The 19,772-nt window shown below is 30.7% G+C and overlaps 1 protein-coding gene and 1 long non-coding RNA gene across 2 annotated transcripts; both read right to left on the bottom strand.

Moving 5' to 3' along the window:
• Positions 1 to 6,175: 6,175 nt before the first annotated feature.
• On the bottom strand, positions 6,176 to 10,605 carry LOC120068259. Its single transcript, XR_005479137.1, has 3 exons — positions 10,416 to 10,605; positions 6,905 to 6,955; positions 6,176 to 6,245 (listed from the first exon to the last, which is right to left on the bottom strand). It is a non-coding gene; the product is annotated as an uncharacterized LOC120068259 (long non-coding RNA).
• A 5,801-nt stretch (positions 10,606 to 16,406) lies between these two features.
• LOC120070243 (MLP-like protein 34) lies at positions 16,407 to 17,381 on the bottom strand. Its single transcript, XM_039022129.1, has 2 exons — positions 17,195 to 17,381; positions 16,407 to 16,693 (listed from the first exon to the last, which is right to left on the bottom strand). Exons 1-2 carry the CDS (start codon positions 17,379 to 17,381, stop codon positions 16,407 to 16,409), a joined length of 474 nt encoding a protein of 157 aa, XP_038878057.1.
• Between the last annotated feature and the right edge of the window lie 2,391 nt (positions 17,382 to 19,772).

The following is a 19,772-nucleotide window of genomic DNA, read 5'->3' as shown; positions in this document are numbered from 1 at the left end:
CTATCAATAAGAATGTAACAAACACTTCAAAACACATGAAAATATTTCACATTAGGTTTTCTACCTCTCCATATTTCATACATAGTGCTTGAAGTTCCTAGTCGTAAGACCACTCTGTTATGTATATAAAAATTCGTGTTTAGTACTTCTACCCATAAGTGAATTGGTAGATGCTTTACATGTATCATCATACGAGCCATTTCCTGAAGAGTACTATTTTTATTTTCCATCATTCCATTTTGTTGTGGTGTAATAGAAGCTAAAAATTTATGGTGAATCCCAACAAACTCACAGAACTCAATGAATTAAGAGTTTTCAAACTCCCTACCATGATCACTTTGAAGATGTATCACATTGTAGTTGAAGACAAAGAGCAGAAAAAACATAAAAGGTGTTTGATTTTTCACGAAGAAAATGCACCCAGGTATATCCGAAGAAGTCATCAACAACAGCTAGAGCATATGGTTTTCCTCCCAGGCTCTTAGAGTGCATGGGTCCCATCAGATCCATATGAATAAGTTCCAGAAAACGAGAAGAGCTCAAGTGACTTGATTGCTTGTGAGAAGTATGAGTTTGTTTACCATATAAACAATTTCCACAAATAATTCTAGGAGAGGCTGATAAAGAGGGGAGACCAATTATAACATTAATTGCAAGAGCCTTCTGAATAGTCTTCATGTTTACATGCCCGAGACATTTATGTCATAGGCTTGCTTCATCTTGTTTAGAGATATGAAAAACCTGCGAAGATTGATCATAACTCCATAGATAACAATTATTAGAAGAACGCAAACCTATTATAACGAGAGCTTTTACATAGTCTATGAAAACACATTTGTCTTTGGTAAAGCTCACATTCAGTCCTTGGTCGCACAACTGACTAATACTAATAAGATTGGCAGGAAGTTCTTCAACCTAAAAGGATTGGAATTCCCCACGACGGAAGCAATTAGTTGCATCAATCTCTAAATTTTGTTTATAGAATACACATAATTCAGAGTGATGATAACCATGGAAAAATATAAACCAAAGCATGCTTTCTACAGTTCAAATAGAGAGGAAAGGATTAAGAAATCACATACTCTTGAAGACCAAATCTTCACGTTCCTCCCCAATTCAAGTCATCTTCTCCGGATCTCATGAACTCTACATCCACTAACTCAACTAACAGAAACGAACACCACCAAAGGGATTTCCTCGTTATTCTCAGGGACGAGAACTATGTAGAGGTATGGGCTTGCACTTACTCTTGGCATGAGGGAAGGAGAAGAGAATCAAGAGTTTTTGTTTGCTCTGTGAAATTCATAGTGAGAAAGAGAACCAATGAGAGATACAGAGATAGAGAGAACTTTCTCTCTCTTCCAATTTGTTAGATATGAAAGGGAGAGATAAAGGGGTGAGGGAGTTAAAACTCCCTCCCATTTATTTTTAATAAATTCAAATTAAAAATTTTGAATTTAATATATATATATATATATTAACCACTTAATATATATTTAATCTATATGTTATATCACATATAATATATAAACTATAGTTTATTATTCTCTAAAATAATCTAAAGTATTATATGTATCACGTTCATATAAATAATAATTCAATTATATTCAAATTATAATGCCTCTCAATAAAATATATAAATTTAATATGGATCAAATTCATATTAATTCTAACATATAGTTTCTATATGAATCATATTCATATAATTAACATTTGAATCATATTCAAACATTTATTTCTCTCATAAAACTATATAACTTTAATATGAATCATATTCACATTAAAAATTTAACATATAGATTTTATATAAATCATGTTCGTATAATTAATATTTGAATCAATATTAAAATATTTATTTCTATCATAAAAATGTATCCACATATATTATATTATATAATATATCAATATACATTATTTAACTATATCTTATACAATCAATTCTCTTTAATTAATTTGAACAATTCAAATCACACCAAAAGTAATTTGATTCCCATCAGTCGTCATCGCGCTAACGAGGATATCTTATGGACCTATAGATTGAAGCTTCAATGATACGCGATTAATTGATTAAACTCTTTTAATCAAATTAATCAACATTCATTAACTGTCGATCATTCCACTAAAGACTGATAGCTGAATCCTTTACACTATAGATATATTTATGTGTCCATTAGATATAACCAATCAATAGTGCATTGACCTTTCACAAATTGCTCGTAATACAGCTAGGTCAAATAACTATTTTACCCTTATAGTTACATCTAACTCCTTAAGTACCACTGATCCCTTTAATGAACAATTAGTTATAGTCCAATTATGACCGAACCCTTCTCGGGCCAGAAAAGGGTGAGGCGCCTCATTGTTCAAGCTTTGGAATTAACCCTTAAGGAAGCAAGCTATCTTCCTACCCTAACTACATGGAAGGAATAAATTCCTTCTTGTATAGTTGTGTTCCCAACTCCCTAATCAAGTGAATCCAAAAAATGGTAGGCTTATTGAGTTGGCGAATCTTGCAATACTCACCCATACAAATCAAAGGATCGCACTCATAGGTAGAAGTTCATAACTCACTCAAGATTAAGGTCAAGTCACCTATGGTCATCTTGATGAAATGTAAGTCTCTTCTATCAATGATGTTATAAAGAGAGACTTAACATTTCGTGGTCTGGTCTTTATACAAACTCTATATGATACCTCCGCTCACATGTCTCCACAAGAATGATCAGGATCAAGTCATTTATAGCACTTTACAATAATTGTAATAACTACAAAGTGGACCATATCAGTAGTGATACTGGGATAAGGCACCCAACCTTATCCATATACTACAAACCATTTAGGTTATCACTTAAACATGATCCACTTGTATGTTTCCACATACATGTTTAAGTTACATTAGATAACCTTGGATCTTAGGTTAATGAATTATTGCATAAGTAATATAAAATCAAACAACCATTGATCCAACTAACATAAAACTACGAAGCTTTAAGGCATACACCCCAACACAACCAACAATACATCTTTCAGTGGAGGAAGACCTGGATAATTTACTTTTCATTTTCCAATAATTTTTCCACAAGCACCATCACCAAAAGTGACCTCTCCAAAACTGGCAGATTTGAGATCGGACAAATAACCCTTTTCACTAGTCATATGCCTAGAGCTTCCACTATCAAAATCAGTCACTTTTAGTAGAGGATCTGAGTGAAGTTAGAACCACATTACATTTGTTCTTACTATTTTTTTCTATCTTCACCTATCTGACTCTTGTCTGTTTTTTTAAAATGCTTACATGAGAAGTAGGGAGCATTTTTGGAATAGATGGGTTTGTAGAGAATCTTCCGTAATTGATAGCAGAAAGGATGTTTGTGCCCCCACCTTTTCACAATAGTGACAAACCCACCTTGATCTAGTTAAGTAATTATCTTTCAATACAACATTGTTGGTAGATGTGCCTATAAAGGTATAAGACTCTGGATCTTTAGCTCTAACAAACTCATTGCTTTCCTTTTAGTCTTGACTAATTATAATGATAACTTCTTCTTTTAGAAAAGCCAAGCCTAGAGTTATCACTAGTAGTTTTTCCTCCCATTATAATTTTTTCTAGAGACTCAATACCAGTCTTCAACATTCTTACATTATTGCGAACAGAGTCCTTTTCAGCTTTAACTTGAGAGAGTTCACGCTTTAAATTTGCAATAGTAGACATAATCTTTGGTTGTCAACTATCAAAGTTTCAATTCTTATCTTCTGCACATCAAGTATTTTCTGATCATCTTGCCATTTGAGAAAAAGAGTATGATAAGAATGGTCGGTAGACTCAAGTCCTGCAGTATCATGATCGATTTTTGCATACATACCATCTTCAGAAATATTACATCATAGCAAGTAAGCAAGTAAAGGCACATAGTAGTTAGTAACCCAGTTTGATGATAAGCACCTATGTCTGAGGGGCAGAGTGCCCAGGAAAGATAATCCACCAATATTAAAGAATTAAATAGTTTACAACGTAGTACTTATTTGTAATACACCAAAAACTATAGTGGCTCATGTAGAGCTTAACTCACATGTCACCTAGGCTCTCCCTAGATGTGGGACTCCCTCTCAATTGAACTTATGCTCCTCTTAAGTATGTTAATATTAGCGTTTGACACTCTGGCACCCAACAATGTGTAAGACTCCTCTCAACTTGATTATCTTCCTTTTGGATCAACAAACTCCCTTTACTGACAAATCTTAGGTCCTCCTAGGATAGAGTAACTCCTTCCCTAAAGCTGATTCTTAGGCTCCTCCTAAGACCGAGACTCTATTCTTTGGTAGCAACTGCTTAGGCTCATCCTAAGACTGTGAAAATCTTTGAAGTGTTGCACTCAACAAATGAAGAACATGCACAACAAAATAGTGAACAAATGAGCAAAAACATGGTGTAGAATAGTTTAGCTGAATTACACAAAATGTCTTGCTCGGTTAAATAAATGCGGAAACCCTAAAAGGTTTGTAAAGCTCACTTTAAATAATCGAATCCAATCAAGGAAATAAGTCTTTATTTGGACTAAAAAGTCGAGCTTCAAAAAAGAAAAAATCGTACTAAATATCAAAGACGAATATTTTCAGATAAGGAAAATATTATGCAAGAAAATATTATGATGTCACAACTAGATGTTTAGACTTTAGTAGAGACATCTGCAGAACCACGACCTTAGAGAAAAATATAAAGCCAACAAACCAAATCTCCAACAAACACAAAAGACATAGAAATTTCTCAGATTCTTCACACGTCTTCTAAACCCTAATATGTTTGTGAAGTTAAAAATCAAACCTTTAACCAAACCAACAACGAAAGGAATCATGAAATACCTCTATTGTATCCAGTGGAATCGAAGTGAACATGTGCAATGCACACTACTACAAAAATAGTGTTTCTTGACGTTTTTAAATGTCAAGAATGATTTTCCTTGGTGTTTTTAACAACGTCAAGGAAGCCAGTGTTAAGAATGTTGATTTTCTTGACATTTTTAAAACATCAAGAAAAGTGACACTTGACATTTAAAAAAGTCAAGAAAAGTGACACTTGACATTTAAAAAACGTCAAGAAACACAAACACTTGACATGTTTGAAATGTCAAGAATATGGGCATTCTTGACAAGGAAAAAAGGTCAAGAAATTTTGTGAATTTGACATTTAAAAAAGGTCAAGAAACACAGATATTTGACATTTTTGAAATGTCAAGAATATGGGCATTCTTGACAAGGAAAAAACGTCAAGAAATTTTGTGAATTTACATTTAAAAAAGTCAAGAAATCTGCTTGTAATTTTTTAGAAAAATCTACAATGTTGACATTTTTACCTATAATTGAACCTATATTTTGATCCAACAACCACATTTGGTATATATATGACATACATTCATCAATCAAATAAACAATATACATGCATTGACAAACTTATATATCAACAAAAAACCACCAATATCTCTATAAAAACTTAATTTCTTTAACATTGTCAATATATACAACCTAAGGAACATAATTCTAACAGTCAACTCATATGGACACTTCCAAAACAATATAAGGAACATAATTCTAACAATCAACCCAATATGAACAGTTTCAAAAAATACATTTCCAAAACTTCTATCAACAATAATCATCCATCTACCCACATATACCAATCAAAACTACCCCCCCCCCCCCCCCCCCCCCCACCCCCCGCATATTTGAATAATACGAAAAGATATTTACACCTATATGGATATGAAGTAAATAAAAAAATTGATTAGCCAAAACAAACGCATCCAAAATGTCCAACCACGATCACATGTAGCAACTTAAAAATTTAGCTAACTCTATGCACCTCATCTAACTCGATTTGTGAGTACGGTTTCCTTGTATCAATCTATAAACATAAAAGCCAAATATTATAATGGATTCTATTTTTCTCTATGCTATTTGAAATGTCGAAATAACGATAACATACTAAATAAGAGATGACAATGCTTCTTTTGGTCACAATATCCCTCATATACCTCATGACGTAGTATCCACATTTGGTGATCCCAACTTGTAGAGGACACTGCAGAGAAAAAACCAGTAAATAAGAATGAAGTAATCCTTATGCACTAGATGTGTACTTAACATGATGAATAAGTAGTCATTGTTAATTTATACTTGCCTTTAGCTCCATAAGGTTTGCTTCCGACTTTTTTTTAATATTCTTTTGAGATTGAAATATCGCAATTGCCCTATTTGTCAAGAAATAACCACAAGTTATTCTAAAATAATGTACAGCTTAAAACAAACACTACAAACGAAAAAGGTTAACTTGCATGTCAGTTATATATCGTATATCTACCCGTGATGTTGTCCTTATTGAGTTAGTAGTACATAGTATCATCGTATGCATTTATAGCAAGTAGTGTCCAATGACCACTAGTTAAGACAAATGTGTTTTTAACTCACCCAGGATTAAAAGTAGCAAGAACTAACGTGTTTTAATTCACTCCATCCATATCTGACTTATAAATTATACAATTTGACTAATATAGACAACTTAGTGTATTTTTTGCACCCTTCGTATAATGGTTTTTCAGCATCATTAAGCAACTTCTCAAATCCATTTGGATCTCTTGAGCAACTTCAACCATTTCTTTTAAACTTCCAACATCGGTCTCTTCCTACATATTGGTGTCAAACTTAGAAGATTCTCCACAAAATGATAAGTTAGGAAGTTTTTTCCGATGCCAAAACCAAATTTTATAACTTTCATCAATCCCATTGACATGTAAATGATCTCTAATATCCTTGCTCCTATGTTTTTCACAATTCCTATATTTCAAACAAGGACAACGAATATAGGAGTTATTTGTATTAGAAAATCTAAATTTTATGAAGTTTTCCATACCTAATTCATAATCTTTGGATAATCTACTCTTGTACATCCATGATTGTAAATCTAGTAAGAAAAGATGATAAACAATGATTAACTTCATAAAATAAGTTGTGAAAAACAAACAAGTTTCCAATACATATAACTTTGTCATTTATAGTTCTACAACATTCCAACATCAAGAAAGTAAGACAAATCAGATAACCTCAAGGCAAATAAGAGAACAAAAACAAACACATCTAAAAAAATTGAATTCAAGGTGTAATCGAACCTCAAAAAATTGAACCCAAGATGTGAATGTGCTCTAATATGCTAAACATATATTAATTTCAATAACTAAAAATTGAACCCAAGTTTGGCAAAGCATTACTTAGTTCATAAAGCCCTAACAAATTAGACACATTGTTATATCTAACTTTGGCAAGCATTTACTTAAAGAAAAGTTGCAAGTTCTTGCAAGTTCTCTAAAACTGAAGCCCTAACTCTGGTAAAGTGGCAATCCCAACTGTGGCAAGTTCTCTAAAATTCAATCTCATTCAAGAACAATATGAAACAAGAGTTTATTATGCGATTCAAGAATATACATGAGAGAATAAACCCTAACTTTGAAAGTTCAAACCTCAAACCAAGAAAATCAAGCCTTAACTTTGAATGTTCATGCCTCAAACCAAGAAAATCAAATCCTAACTTTGAAATTTCATGCCTCAAACCAAGAAAATCAAGCTCTAACTTTGAAACTTCATGCCTCAAACCAAGAAAAATGAAACCCTAACTTTGAAACTTCATGCCCCAAACCAAGAAAATCAAAAATCAAGATTAAGCCTAATCTAAACAAGAAAATCAAAATTAAGCCTAATCAAACCAAGAAAATCAAGACTTAAATCCAATCTAAACAAGAAAATCAAGATTAAGCCCTAACTTTGAAAGTTCATGCATCAAATCTACTCACCTCAATGAAGAATCTCTTCAAGATTGATGGAATAACAAAGATCCATCAATTCTAAATTCTAAATCACTTCCATGTTTTTTACAAATATATATATAAAATACACAAAACTCTCACATCCATATATCCTTAAATATTATTAGACATTACTGATCGAAGCGAGAGTAACTCAACTGATATATATTATACATTAACTACCTAGTTCAAATATTTACACATCATATTATACTTTAAAAAAAAAAAAGACACAACATAACTACAAATACAATTAATTATTTTAGGGTTTTAGTTATTTGACAAATAAGCATCAAAGCATTTGGACATGCTGACAAACATATCTAAGTGGCTATCTGGAGCAGGCACATTTTCATTTGCCCTTTGAAACTCAATAGTCCATTTTGCATGGATATCTCCTTTTTTTACTACCCCTCTAATCATAAAAGCTTCAACTTTTACTTTAAACACTTTGTATTGCATTAACACATCTCCTTCAACAGCTTCATAAATTATGTATTTCTTCACATCATCCACAGCTCTCATTTTTATTTTTGCTGCTAATAATTCATTTTCTGTTTGTTCATAAGTTAATTAAAGAAAATAGAAACATCAATTTATATGCATACACTTTCAAGGTTGTATCATGAACTAATAATTGTTTCAATTTAAATCTCGAATTTTCTTATATAACCGTTTTTCTAGATTTTGTTTCATCAATATCATGTGAAACTTTTGATTTGAGTCAATTAAGTTCTAAATTTTCATATGTGAATCTACTAAGATCTTTCATCATGATTATTTTTTAAAATCATTCATGTAGTGATTCTTAAAGACGTGTAGACTTCTTCAAATTCCAATCTTACAAAATGGTCGTTAGAGTAAATACAATAGATGATTCTAAATGGAAAAATCGAACTAAAGGATCCAAATTGATGTATTTATAAAAATTTAGGAGTTTAGTTGATTCAATCATAAATTTCATAATGTTTTTCTAAACGAGACGTAATAAAGGATGTAAATCGATATACTTACAAAAATTCGAAGCGAGAGAAACCTCATCCCTCTCTTTTCTTTTTTCGCCCCATGTCACCACACGGAAGGGACACGGGGACGTAAAAAATGGGATCTTATCAACTTGTTCCGACCTAGGATAATAAGCTCATGAGCTTAGTCTTACTTCATCGTTGAGAAATGAAAGAAGACTTTCATCTCCAAGTTGAACTCAGACATAGACCATTTCATACAACTTTTAAAATTTAGGGATATGAATTGATATTTTTTTAAAAAAATAATGTTCTTTTTCTTTTTTAGCAAAAGATAATTAAAACTCATGTACGAAGAGCATGTAAATAATTAATGTTCATCAAAATCTTGTCTCGTTTGATACCGATTTTTATTTTTATTTTTTCCTATTATATAATGTTCAGTTTAAGATCAATAATATTTATGGTCAATGACTCAATATAAACATAAATTAATTAGCATAAAGTTATGTTTCAAAGTATGAAATTTGAGGTTGGATTCTCTATTCATATATTTTGAAAATAGATCAATACATATATTTTTAACAAATTTTGAAATTTATGTCAAAGTTTTAGAATTAGGTAATGCTTTTATTAAGACTCTGCTTAATCAACAACGATTTAGTTTGTAATTTTTTATTTTAAAGAAATTCGATTTGTTTTCTCCCATATTTTCTTCGCAACGTTTTTAGTTTCGAAAATCTTGTTTTATTTTTGAATTTGACTGACAATTTAAAACTTTCTTTAAGAAAACGTGAAACCATTCTAAAGAACTAGTGAGTACAACAATCATAAATTAAAAGAACGGATAAAATTAACAACGAAATAATTATCAAATGGAGTTTTAGTTTCTTAATTTTGACTACAATTTCAAAGTGATTGAAAAAGAAAAATTTAAAAAGTAATATAAAAAAAACCAAAAAACCAAAAAACAATATCAAACTTATTTACAAATATAACAAAATAGCACTGTAGTGATAGACCACGATATACATCTATCGTAGTCTATCGGCATCCATCAGTATCAGTGATAGATGTCTATCACGATCTATTATTAATACACAATGACATTTTGCCATATTTGAAATACTTTTTAGCAGTTTCATTATTTAAAACAATTATCTAATTACTATCTAGATGTTATTGATTGAGAATAATTACATGATCAAGTATATATCACTTGATAAATTTTAGAAATTTTGATGGAGGTCATCACTACTCAACCATAGTTATACTTTTGTGTATCAATGGTAAATCAAATCAAGTATATGATTGTTTGTACTTAGTTTGATAAGGTATGTATTAGATTGTTACTTCTCTTTTCCAAATTCCTCCTCCTAGGGCTTTTTTCTTTTCATTTTTTTTTTTTTTAAAAAATTTAGTTTTGCAACTGTCTTGAATAATTAGTAACTAGCAAGAATCGAAATTGTTTTGTTTTTAGAACTTAAAAAAATAAAATAGACGTGTTAAAATTTCAATGACTAGTTTATACTAGGGATTTAAACCTAACACAAATATAAGATAAAAAAAAAAAGTAATATCAAATAATGAGATAACTCACCAAGATAGTATTTCAAGTGTATAACACTGTCAACAGAGAAATTTTCTCCTTCCACAAGCTGACAACTCTTGAAATGCTGAGGAAACATATGAAACAATTCCCCTACATGGTTCTTCTTGAAGAAGCCATAGAACTTCTCAGCAGAAGATTCTAGCTTAAACTTCACCCAAACACTTTCAATTTGGCTCATTTTAATTTCCTTTGATGTGATAAACACTATAGGCTAAGTTGAGGATTTATAGTGAACTTGGGTCAATATCATAGTTAATTATTTGAAACACCACTAAAAAAAATGGCTATAAATTTTAATCATTGTTTTTTTCACTTTTGTGCTGTTCATGGTGCACACTTTCCCCCCCACTAACTGTATTTTAAAACTATTTTTTTAGGGTTGTTATCTGTTGCAGATAATCTTGTTTGTTTCTTGAGAGTCCACTTTGGCTTAATTCACTAAAAAGGGACTTCATTGGGCAACCTTTTTTGTATTTCATTTCTTATTAAAAAATATGTGTCTTCTGTTTCTTGGGCTTTCTATCCTCTTATGAAAGATAAGAATATGTTGGATATAAAAAGTTTTAGTGTATTGAATTTGTACCCTAGGAGTTGATATTCTATCATGTAGTACCATTCACAAAAATCAGTCCATTTGTTAGTGCATTTTCAATAAAATGTCTCTTTATATGTATGAAATATAGATGTTTATAACTTTTTCTCTTTGTATGATCTATATCATTTATTTAAAGTTATTAGTATCACTCAGAGTATAAATTGTGATTTACCTTGAAAGGGTTTAAACATTATCTGTGTAGCATCTTACTTGTCTTGGCCGCTAAAGGACTTAATTGTTTGTTGGATTTTTGAAAAATATTTTTTTAAAAAGTAGTTATCATATATAAAAAAGATTCAAAGAATTAACGATGAGATCGAAATACTATAGAACAAGTATACGGTTTGGGGTCTAATTGAATTTTCTGTTTTTGTAATTTTAAAATTATAGGAAATTTCGAAAAGGGGAAAAAATGGTTTTCAAAAACAGGTTTTCATTCCTAAAATATGTGCATTTTCTATAAGGGGGAGTTTGACGCATGATAAAAGCAGAGAGTTGAGTTAAATTGAGTTGGTAATTATTATCTGAAGAGTTAAATTGTCTGTGTTTGATGTACAGAATTGAATTGATTTAGTATTGTCTGTGTTTGGATGCGGAGTTGAGTTGAGTTGAGTTAGGATATCTACTATTGTTTTTGTAAATGAAATTGATTTTGTCTTTTTTTTCTTTTTTGCTATGGTTGATTTTAATTTTGAACTATGCATATATTTTTCTAACTTTTCTAAGATAAAAAAAAATCTAATTTTTTCCATTCTCAAAGCATAACAAATTCTCTACAACATATTTATATACAAAATACAAAATTTTGAATTCAATTTTTTAAACACGAAAAAATAATTGATTATTCCATTAAAAAATCCAACTTAATCATTAATTACCGTAAAAATTAAAAAAAAAAAAAATTGAAAGGATTAGTGACATCAAATGAAACTATTGACATTGTTTTAGATAGAAGGGATGACATTTAAATGTTAATCTTAAAAAAACTAAAATCTTACAATTTAAATCATAAAATCAACTATTAGATCGTCTTTTTTGACCAATTTGTGGAATATGGATTTACCTTTTTCTAAAACCGGTGAAATAATTTTAGAAATTTTGATGTCTATTTTTTCCACTATTATGTTGCATCAGTGTACAAACTATCTTTAAAAAAAAAAAAAAAACTTGAGTTATAATTTTAAATTCTACTATTTCATTAGAATTATGTAATATTTGAAAATATTAAATGATTGGTTGTTTAAAATATATAGTTGAACTTTTGTTTAGTGAAACAATAATAGGACGTCGTATGTAATATTTTTTAGATCTAAGAAAAAAATGAAATAGAAGAAGAATAATTAAATCTAAAAGAATGGCCATAGAAAGAAAATAAATAACGAGAAATGAGGAGTTGAGAAAGGAAAGGGAAAATAAAATCCATACAAGCGAGATAGAGAAGAAAAGGAGAAAATGAGAAAGACAAATCAAACAGTGAAAGAAGAGAGAAGATGAGAGAAGGGGAATAAATGTGAAGAGAGCATGAGAAAGAGAAATGAAAAAGTAATTGAGGGAGTTGGGAGAGTAATGAAAACGCATGGGAAAATGGGTGCGAGTGAGAGTGATAAAATGGTGGGTAATTAAACTCACCATTTTATTTTTATCGGTGGTCGTCAAAGTTGGGGCACACAAAGGTGATAGGCAGAGTAAGTCGCCGAAGTTACTTGTGCGAAGGTAGTCGTTGGAGTTAGTCGCTAGAGTCGTCGATGGAAGTTGGTGGACCTGAAGTTCTTCGTCGAAATTTGTCGTACAAATGTGGAAGTTAGAGTTTTTTTGTACCAAGGTGGTTGTCGGAATTGGTTGCCACAGTGTCGTCGGAGGTGGTTGTCGGAACTCGGAGTTGGTCGTCATAGATGGGCATCCGAAGGGGGTCATCGGAGTATGTCGCTAGAGTGTGGCAGCAATAATCACCAACGGAGATTGATGGGTGGAATCATTAAAAACATTGGAGGGAGAGAGAATTGGGGAGAGTTGGGTTATCAAATATTGAATTGATAAAAAATACCAACTCAACCCAACTCTTCTTGATTGTCAAATACCCCTAAATGGTAAAAAGACTGACTAAAACTCACAAAAATACTCTTATAGTCCAGCTGGTTGAACATTTGCTTGTTTTCTGCACACTCATCCTACATAAATTATAATTTATGTATATTCAACCCGTTGGACTATAATCTAAATATATTCTATAAAGATCATGTGGTCTTCATGATTTTTCAACGTGGGATCCTCAACAATAAACAATATCTGTTCGATCAGTAAATTTTTGTATTTTGTGTTATCTATTTTCTACCAATGATTTCAAAAATCAAGCTTAGTTTCTCCTTTCAAAATGATTGATACACCTGGAAGTGAAACAAAAGTACCAACATTAAAAGATATTACAAACATACAATTACAAAATAATTATTCTAATAAAATTTTACATACAATATCTAACCAGGTTGAAAAATTAGAATCTAAACTTGAACTCCAACATTATCCTATCAAACCTCAACCTCAACCTGTTGATAAAACAAAACCTTTATTCAACACCTTTGAAATCTCAAATAAAGATTTAAAACTAATTTTTTTCAAGCAAAAAATCAAACAATATTCTAGATAAAATTAACCTTCAATTACAAAATTTAAGCTTAAATCCATCTAACTTCTAAACATTTAAATACATCAATATCCAAAGTTAACATCATAAATGAATATTCCAATGAAATTATTTCTGATGTCATAAATTGGAAGATAAATTTCAAAATCTTACTCTTAGAAAAATAACAAATTCAGACATTCAAAAGGCAAAACCATTGACCTAGACCATTTTTTCGGACATGTAATTTGAAGAAAGATATCAATTAACCCATGCTCAATTATACTAGTAATGGCATCTATGAATGGAATGTAGGTGGCATGACACAACATCAAATCCTAAATTTGATGCATGAGATGAACTTAGCAACTACAACATATAAAGTACACCGAAATATTGATCACCAGATTACCCAAATGCCAATCTTCAGATTCATTGGAAATTTGAAAGGATGATGGGATAACTGTGTATCCCAAATAGACAAAACAAAAATCTTAACTGCTGTTAAAGTTGAGCAGAGTCATGCAGGATTAAATCAAACACAAGATGTCGTTGCAACCCTAATTTACACTATAACTAAAATTTTTATAAGAGAACCCCTCCAATTTCAAAAAAGAAGTTTTGAAATTCTTTCTAACCTTATCTATCCAAAACATCAAGATTTTATATGGTATAAGGTCATTTTCTTAAACAAAGTCTTCACTCAAATAAGTTACAATAATCAATACTGGAAAGAAAAATTCCTCTTAGGATTGCGAAAATTATTTACCAAAAAGATACGTCAAATAATTAGATAAACCTATCAAGAGACAATTCATTTTGGTAATTTAACTTATAGAGAATTAATCAACTTTATTAATAATGAATGATTAGCTTTATGTACCACCTTAAACTAATAGTAAAAATGATTAGCTTCATTCCAAGTCATCCACAGAAAAAGTTGTTTATTCTTGTTGATACCTACTCAAATTGAAATCTCTTATAACAGAAACAAAAACGATCTCAATAGGATTACTTTTTCAAAAGTTATAATTCTTTATATTCTAACTCCAACCAAGTGGAACCAAAGTATTTATATCGAAAAAAGGATTTTCCTATTAATTTCTTCCATAAACTTATTCATGCATAGATTATCAAGATATTTGGTGCAATATGTTTTGGTGAAACAATTTTAATCATTCTTGGTTCATAATGTTTGACAAAACATGTACTCAAAATTTTCCATTATGGTTTAATGATTGATGGAATATATTTTGCCTTAATGAGGCTATTCTACCATACCATTTTTTTTTTATAGTTTTAAATACTTTTCAAACAATATTTTCTCAAATTCTTTTGATTTAACTCTACTTTTTCAAATTATTTTCATCTGGCAATAATCTTTTATTGGACTTACTCAATCACGGGGTCAAATGGAATCTATAGAGTCAAGTGATATAGGACAAATTCAACACAGTTGTTGCTTCAAAAAATGTGATGGAGAAATGGTTCTCTATTTAAAAAAACCAAGAATTTCATACTCAACAATCAAGACTAATGGCCGCAATGGCGCAAATATCAAATGAAGAAGAACTCAATGTTATCCTTCAATAAATCTCATGTCAATCCACTATCAGTCAAGAGAAAAGTACATCCTATATTCAAGAAGAAGATCAAGACGAATTTGTAAATTTTATGTACCATAACTACATTCAGACTCAATCCATCGATCCAAATCAGTAGATGATAAAATTTTCAAAGTTGCAAATGAAGACAAAGTTATCAAAATGTTGCACGGATGTCATTTAAGGTTTTAGGTGTTAAAAATGTTGTATAGGTGTCATATAAGGTTTTTAGATGTTGTCTTCCTACCCATCCTATGAAGAATAATGTGGCATGTTTTGCGTAATAAATATTTCCTAAATCTATATAAAGGAGGTTTAGTAGATAGCTTGGGCAAAGGTTTTTAGTGAGTTTTTTTGTATGAGTTTCTTTTGAGTTTCTTTTGAATACTTTCTATTATGAAAAGAAAGAATTTGTACTTGTGAAATTCCAATAAAAATTCTTATTTTCTCTAATTTCTTCCTCTTTGAATCGCCGTTTTCATCTTCAAGTTTTGATTTCATTTAAGTATTTTTCAATTTTGATTTCCAACATTTTCCACCATCAAAATAAAATAATTATTTGTTTATCTATTTATTTTATTAATTTCCACATAATCATTGTTTTAATTTCCAACAAATAATATAATATAATTTTAATTTTTCACACTTACACCAATTTTCTCATACCATCATTCACATTACACTGTTCATTTCCACACACCAACCACCTGTCACCCATGCATCACCACCAGATCTCCTACATTGCCACCTATATATATATATAGTAGTTTTCACAAATTTGTTTTTATTTTTGTATAAGAATGTTCCTTGAAATTGAATTTTTTAAAAGCTATTTTCTTAATGAGGATTTTTTATTGGCTTAGAATTAAATATAAAAGATACTTCCTAAAACATCTTAATTGTATCATCAAATTTTGCGTACTTGAAGTAGTGATCCATTAGCCAATTGAACATGGCACACATTTGAGAGCTTTTGATATACACAGACACATAGATTTTCAATTACCAATATTACAATATATCACATACATTATTTCCCCAAATTAAACCATAACATACATAAAACACATTACACATTACACATTCATTTTCTTATTTATGAACAAACCAAGTAGAAAAGCCTCCAAACTTTAGGTCATACTTTGAGTGTTTTAGGGGTTTTAGTTCTTGGAAAAATAAGCATCAACACCTTTGGAAATGTTGACAAACATTTCCAAGTAGTTTTCTGGTGAAGGCACATATTCATTTGCCTTTACAAAATCAACAGTCCATTTTGCAAAGCTTCCTCCAACTTTATTGCTTAAGCCTCCGTTAACAGCTTCAAGTTTTACAATAAATACTTTGTAATGCTTTAGCACATCTCCTTCAACAGCTTCATAAATTATGCATTTCTTCACATCATCCACCACTCTTAGCTTTATCTTTGCTGTTAATAATTGATGACTTCCTGTATGTTCATGTTCATGAATTAACCAAATATGAAATCAACATGTGTATAACTAATGTTGTGCAAAGTTTGACCCTCTTTATATGGATTTAATTTTTTGTTTTTTTACCTTTAAAGTTAAGTTTATAAACACTGTTTTTTCATCATTACATGTGAGTCTAAAAAAAATTAAATTTAAGTTAAAAGTTCAGAAATATAGTATAATTCAATTGGTTAAGACATATATCTTCTATCAAGAGATCAAAGGTTAAAATCTCCCTACCGAAATTGTTATTGATCAAGTTAAAAAGAATAATAAAGTCAATGTTTCAACCTAGTCCCTCGACTTTAAAATGTTTTGTAACTTCAACAGTTTTTAGAAAAGAAATTAATACTTCATTGATAGTTGGAAGATTAAAATGGCTATTCTTTAAAGTTCAAATTGGAGCAAACGAAAGGGATTTAAACCTAATATATACAAATATTAGAAGAAGAAAAGAGTAAACAAATCATCACACTCACCAAGGTGGTATTTCAACTGTACAATAGTGTCAGCAGAGAAATTTTCACCTTCCACATACTGAAAGTTCTTGAACTGCTCAGGAAACATATTGACCAAATCCCCCATATGGTTCCTGAAGAAGCCATAGAACTTCTCAATGGAAGATTTGAGCTGAACCTTTACCCAGATGCTATCATTTTGGCTCATTTTCTTTTTTGTGATAAAATTGTATAGGCTAAGAGAAGGATTTTATAGTGAAATTGGATGACTATTTTTGGAATGGTTTGAACTACCACTCAATAATTTGGTTAAATTTTATAAATTTTTTAACACTTTTGTGGCAGCACAGGTCATGGATATGAACACTTTTTTCCCACTAACTGGATTTTCAAATAAGTTTTTAGAGTTGTGTATTTGTTGCATATCAGCAAGATGAGTAAAATAATATTTGTTTATATTTGTTGATTTCAATTTCAGTTCAATCCACTTAACAATACCTTATTGGGAAGCCTTTTAGCTTATCATTTTTTGAAAAAGCATAACAAAAAATATATTTGATCATTTTTCTTGTTATGCTGGTTTAATTCTGATTATTGGTTCTTGAAAATTTAATACTATATTTTACTATTTTTGTCCTCAACATTGGAAACCTCTATTTTGGTTAATATAAACTTATGTATCCATTTTGATCCATATATTACTATCAAAGTGCCTAGTTTTAACTATAGATAATAATTAAATTTTAAATAATAATTACACTTTAGTGTAACCCCCGAGTTCAAAATAGATACATGAATGAATTCATGAATTCACATCCAAATGAAAAGGATCTCGAGAATATGAAAGAATTGATAACTACGACCTATATGATCAAGGCACACCTTACTTTTGCATGACTCAATCTTATAGGAATGTTCAAAGTTAAGTGTGTTTGACTTGAAGCAATCCTATATTGAGTGTTCACTTGAAAATGTTCCTAAGAATTGAGCATATGAGTGAGGACAAATATGGTGAAAGAATCCATGTGTTGATTTGTGGAGATAACTTTCACTCCTAGAAATAGTTCAAGACAAGTAAAGATGATGTTGTCAAGTCACAAGAGAATGTCTAGGACTACTAGGTGTTGAATCTTGGATTTAGGGTGTTACATTAAGTCCTTATCTATTCCCCTTGTTTTTAATAAAGGGGTTTCATAGCTTCCACGTATGTATATATTGATATTTTGACAAAGGAATATGTATTGAAGTCACATAAATTTGGTTCAAGGAATTGAATAAGAAAATATGAAAAGAAAAAAATGAAGCATGAACCCAAATGATTATTTTCTTAGAATAGTTGCATAAGTGACAATTAGGCCTAAAATAATAATATATATAGCATAAGGATAAAAAAAATTACAAATATAGAAAAAAAAAAAAATAGACCCATATATTGGAAAGATTAAAAAGCCCAATCCATATTCTTGTTCAGACCACTAGACAATAACCTAGAAAATTCTTCTTTGGGCGCATCTTCGTCTTATTTTTATTAATCAGAAGCTATTACTGAGACTATCATGAAAACTTCTATTGACGGTTATCACTTTATTGATGCACTACACGGATTTTAGACTTTAATGTCGGTTGGAAAAAGTGAAAGTGAATGTATAATGTCAATTTTTTTTTAAAAAAAAGCAAACCGACATTAAAGATATGCTACAATATCGGTTTAAAACCGACATTAAAGATCCACCCCAAATTTTTTAAATAAAATATAAATATGTGATATTAAAATCAAACAAACCCTAGCCCCTTTCATCTCTTTCTCTTTCTCCTTCCTCTTTCTCTTCCTCTCCCCTTTCTCTATTGTCTCTCCCCCTTCTCCACCGTCCCTCCCCGTGGTGCAATGGTAACTTCTCAATGGCGACTTCTTCGCCTCTATCTTCTTCCCCTCTCCCTTGTAGCCGCTGACCACGTTTAATAAATATGAAAAAGTTCCACTATGGAAAAAATTCTACCTCTATTATTGATCTTTACGATTGATATAAATATGTCTTCAAACAATTATACTGTTGAAATAAATTATGGAAACTAATATGATTGTCGACCAGTAAATAGAGCATTATTAGGTATTGTTCACCGCCGACTACACAGCAAAACTCATAAGTTGCGATGCAGACGGCTGGCAACTTGTCTTTGCGCATTAGACCCACGCATTCACGCGCATTTCCTTGCTCTATGATCAACGGCAGAGTTACCTATGACGTGATCACCAACTTCGAACAAGTTTCATGGCACCATTTCTTCTCCATCTGATACTCCAACGTGGGTGAAGATTGCTTACAGAGTTGATGTTTGCAGGAAACTAAGAAAGTGATGATAACTCTATATTTTGAATTTGAAATCAGTGGTATTTATAAGAGTATACTAGCTGGCCGTTACAAATGATAGTTATAAACAAACAAAAATCTAAAGTATTTAAGTCAAAGCTTCTTCAAATTCTCCACCTTGACTCCAATGCCTTGCAATCTTCATGATTCTAATCGGTTTGACTACTCTGTGTCCGAAAGCTCAAAACCAACTTGTTCTAAACATTAAACAATTTAAGCTTTGAAACAGG

This window comes from Benincasa hispida, chromosome 1 (assembly GCF_009727055.1).
Source record: "Benincasa hispida cultivar B227 chromosome 1, ASM972705v1, whole genome shotgun sequence".
Taxonomy (NCBI): Eukaryota; Viridiplantae; Streptophyta; class Magnoliopsida; order Cucurbitales; family Cucurbitaceae; genus Benincasa; species Benincasa hispida.
The sequence above is the reverse complement of the archived record's forward strand: the minus strand, read 5'-3'. Positions and strand labels throughout refer to the sequence as shown.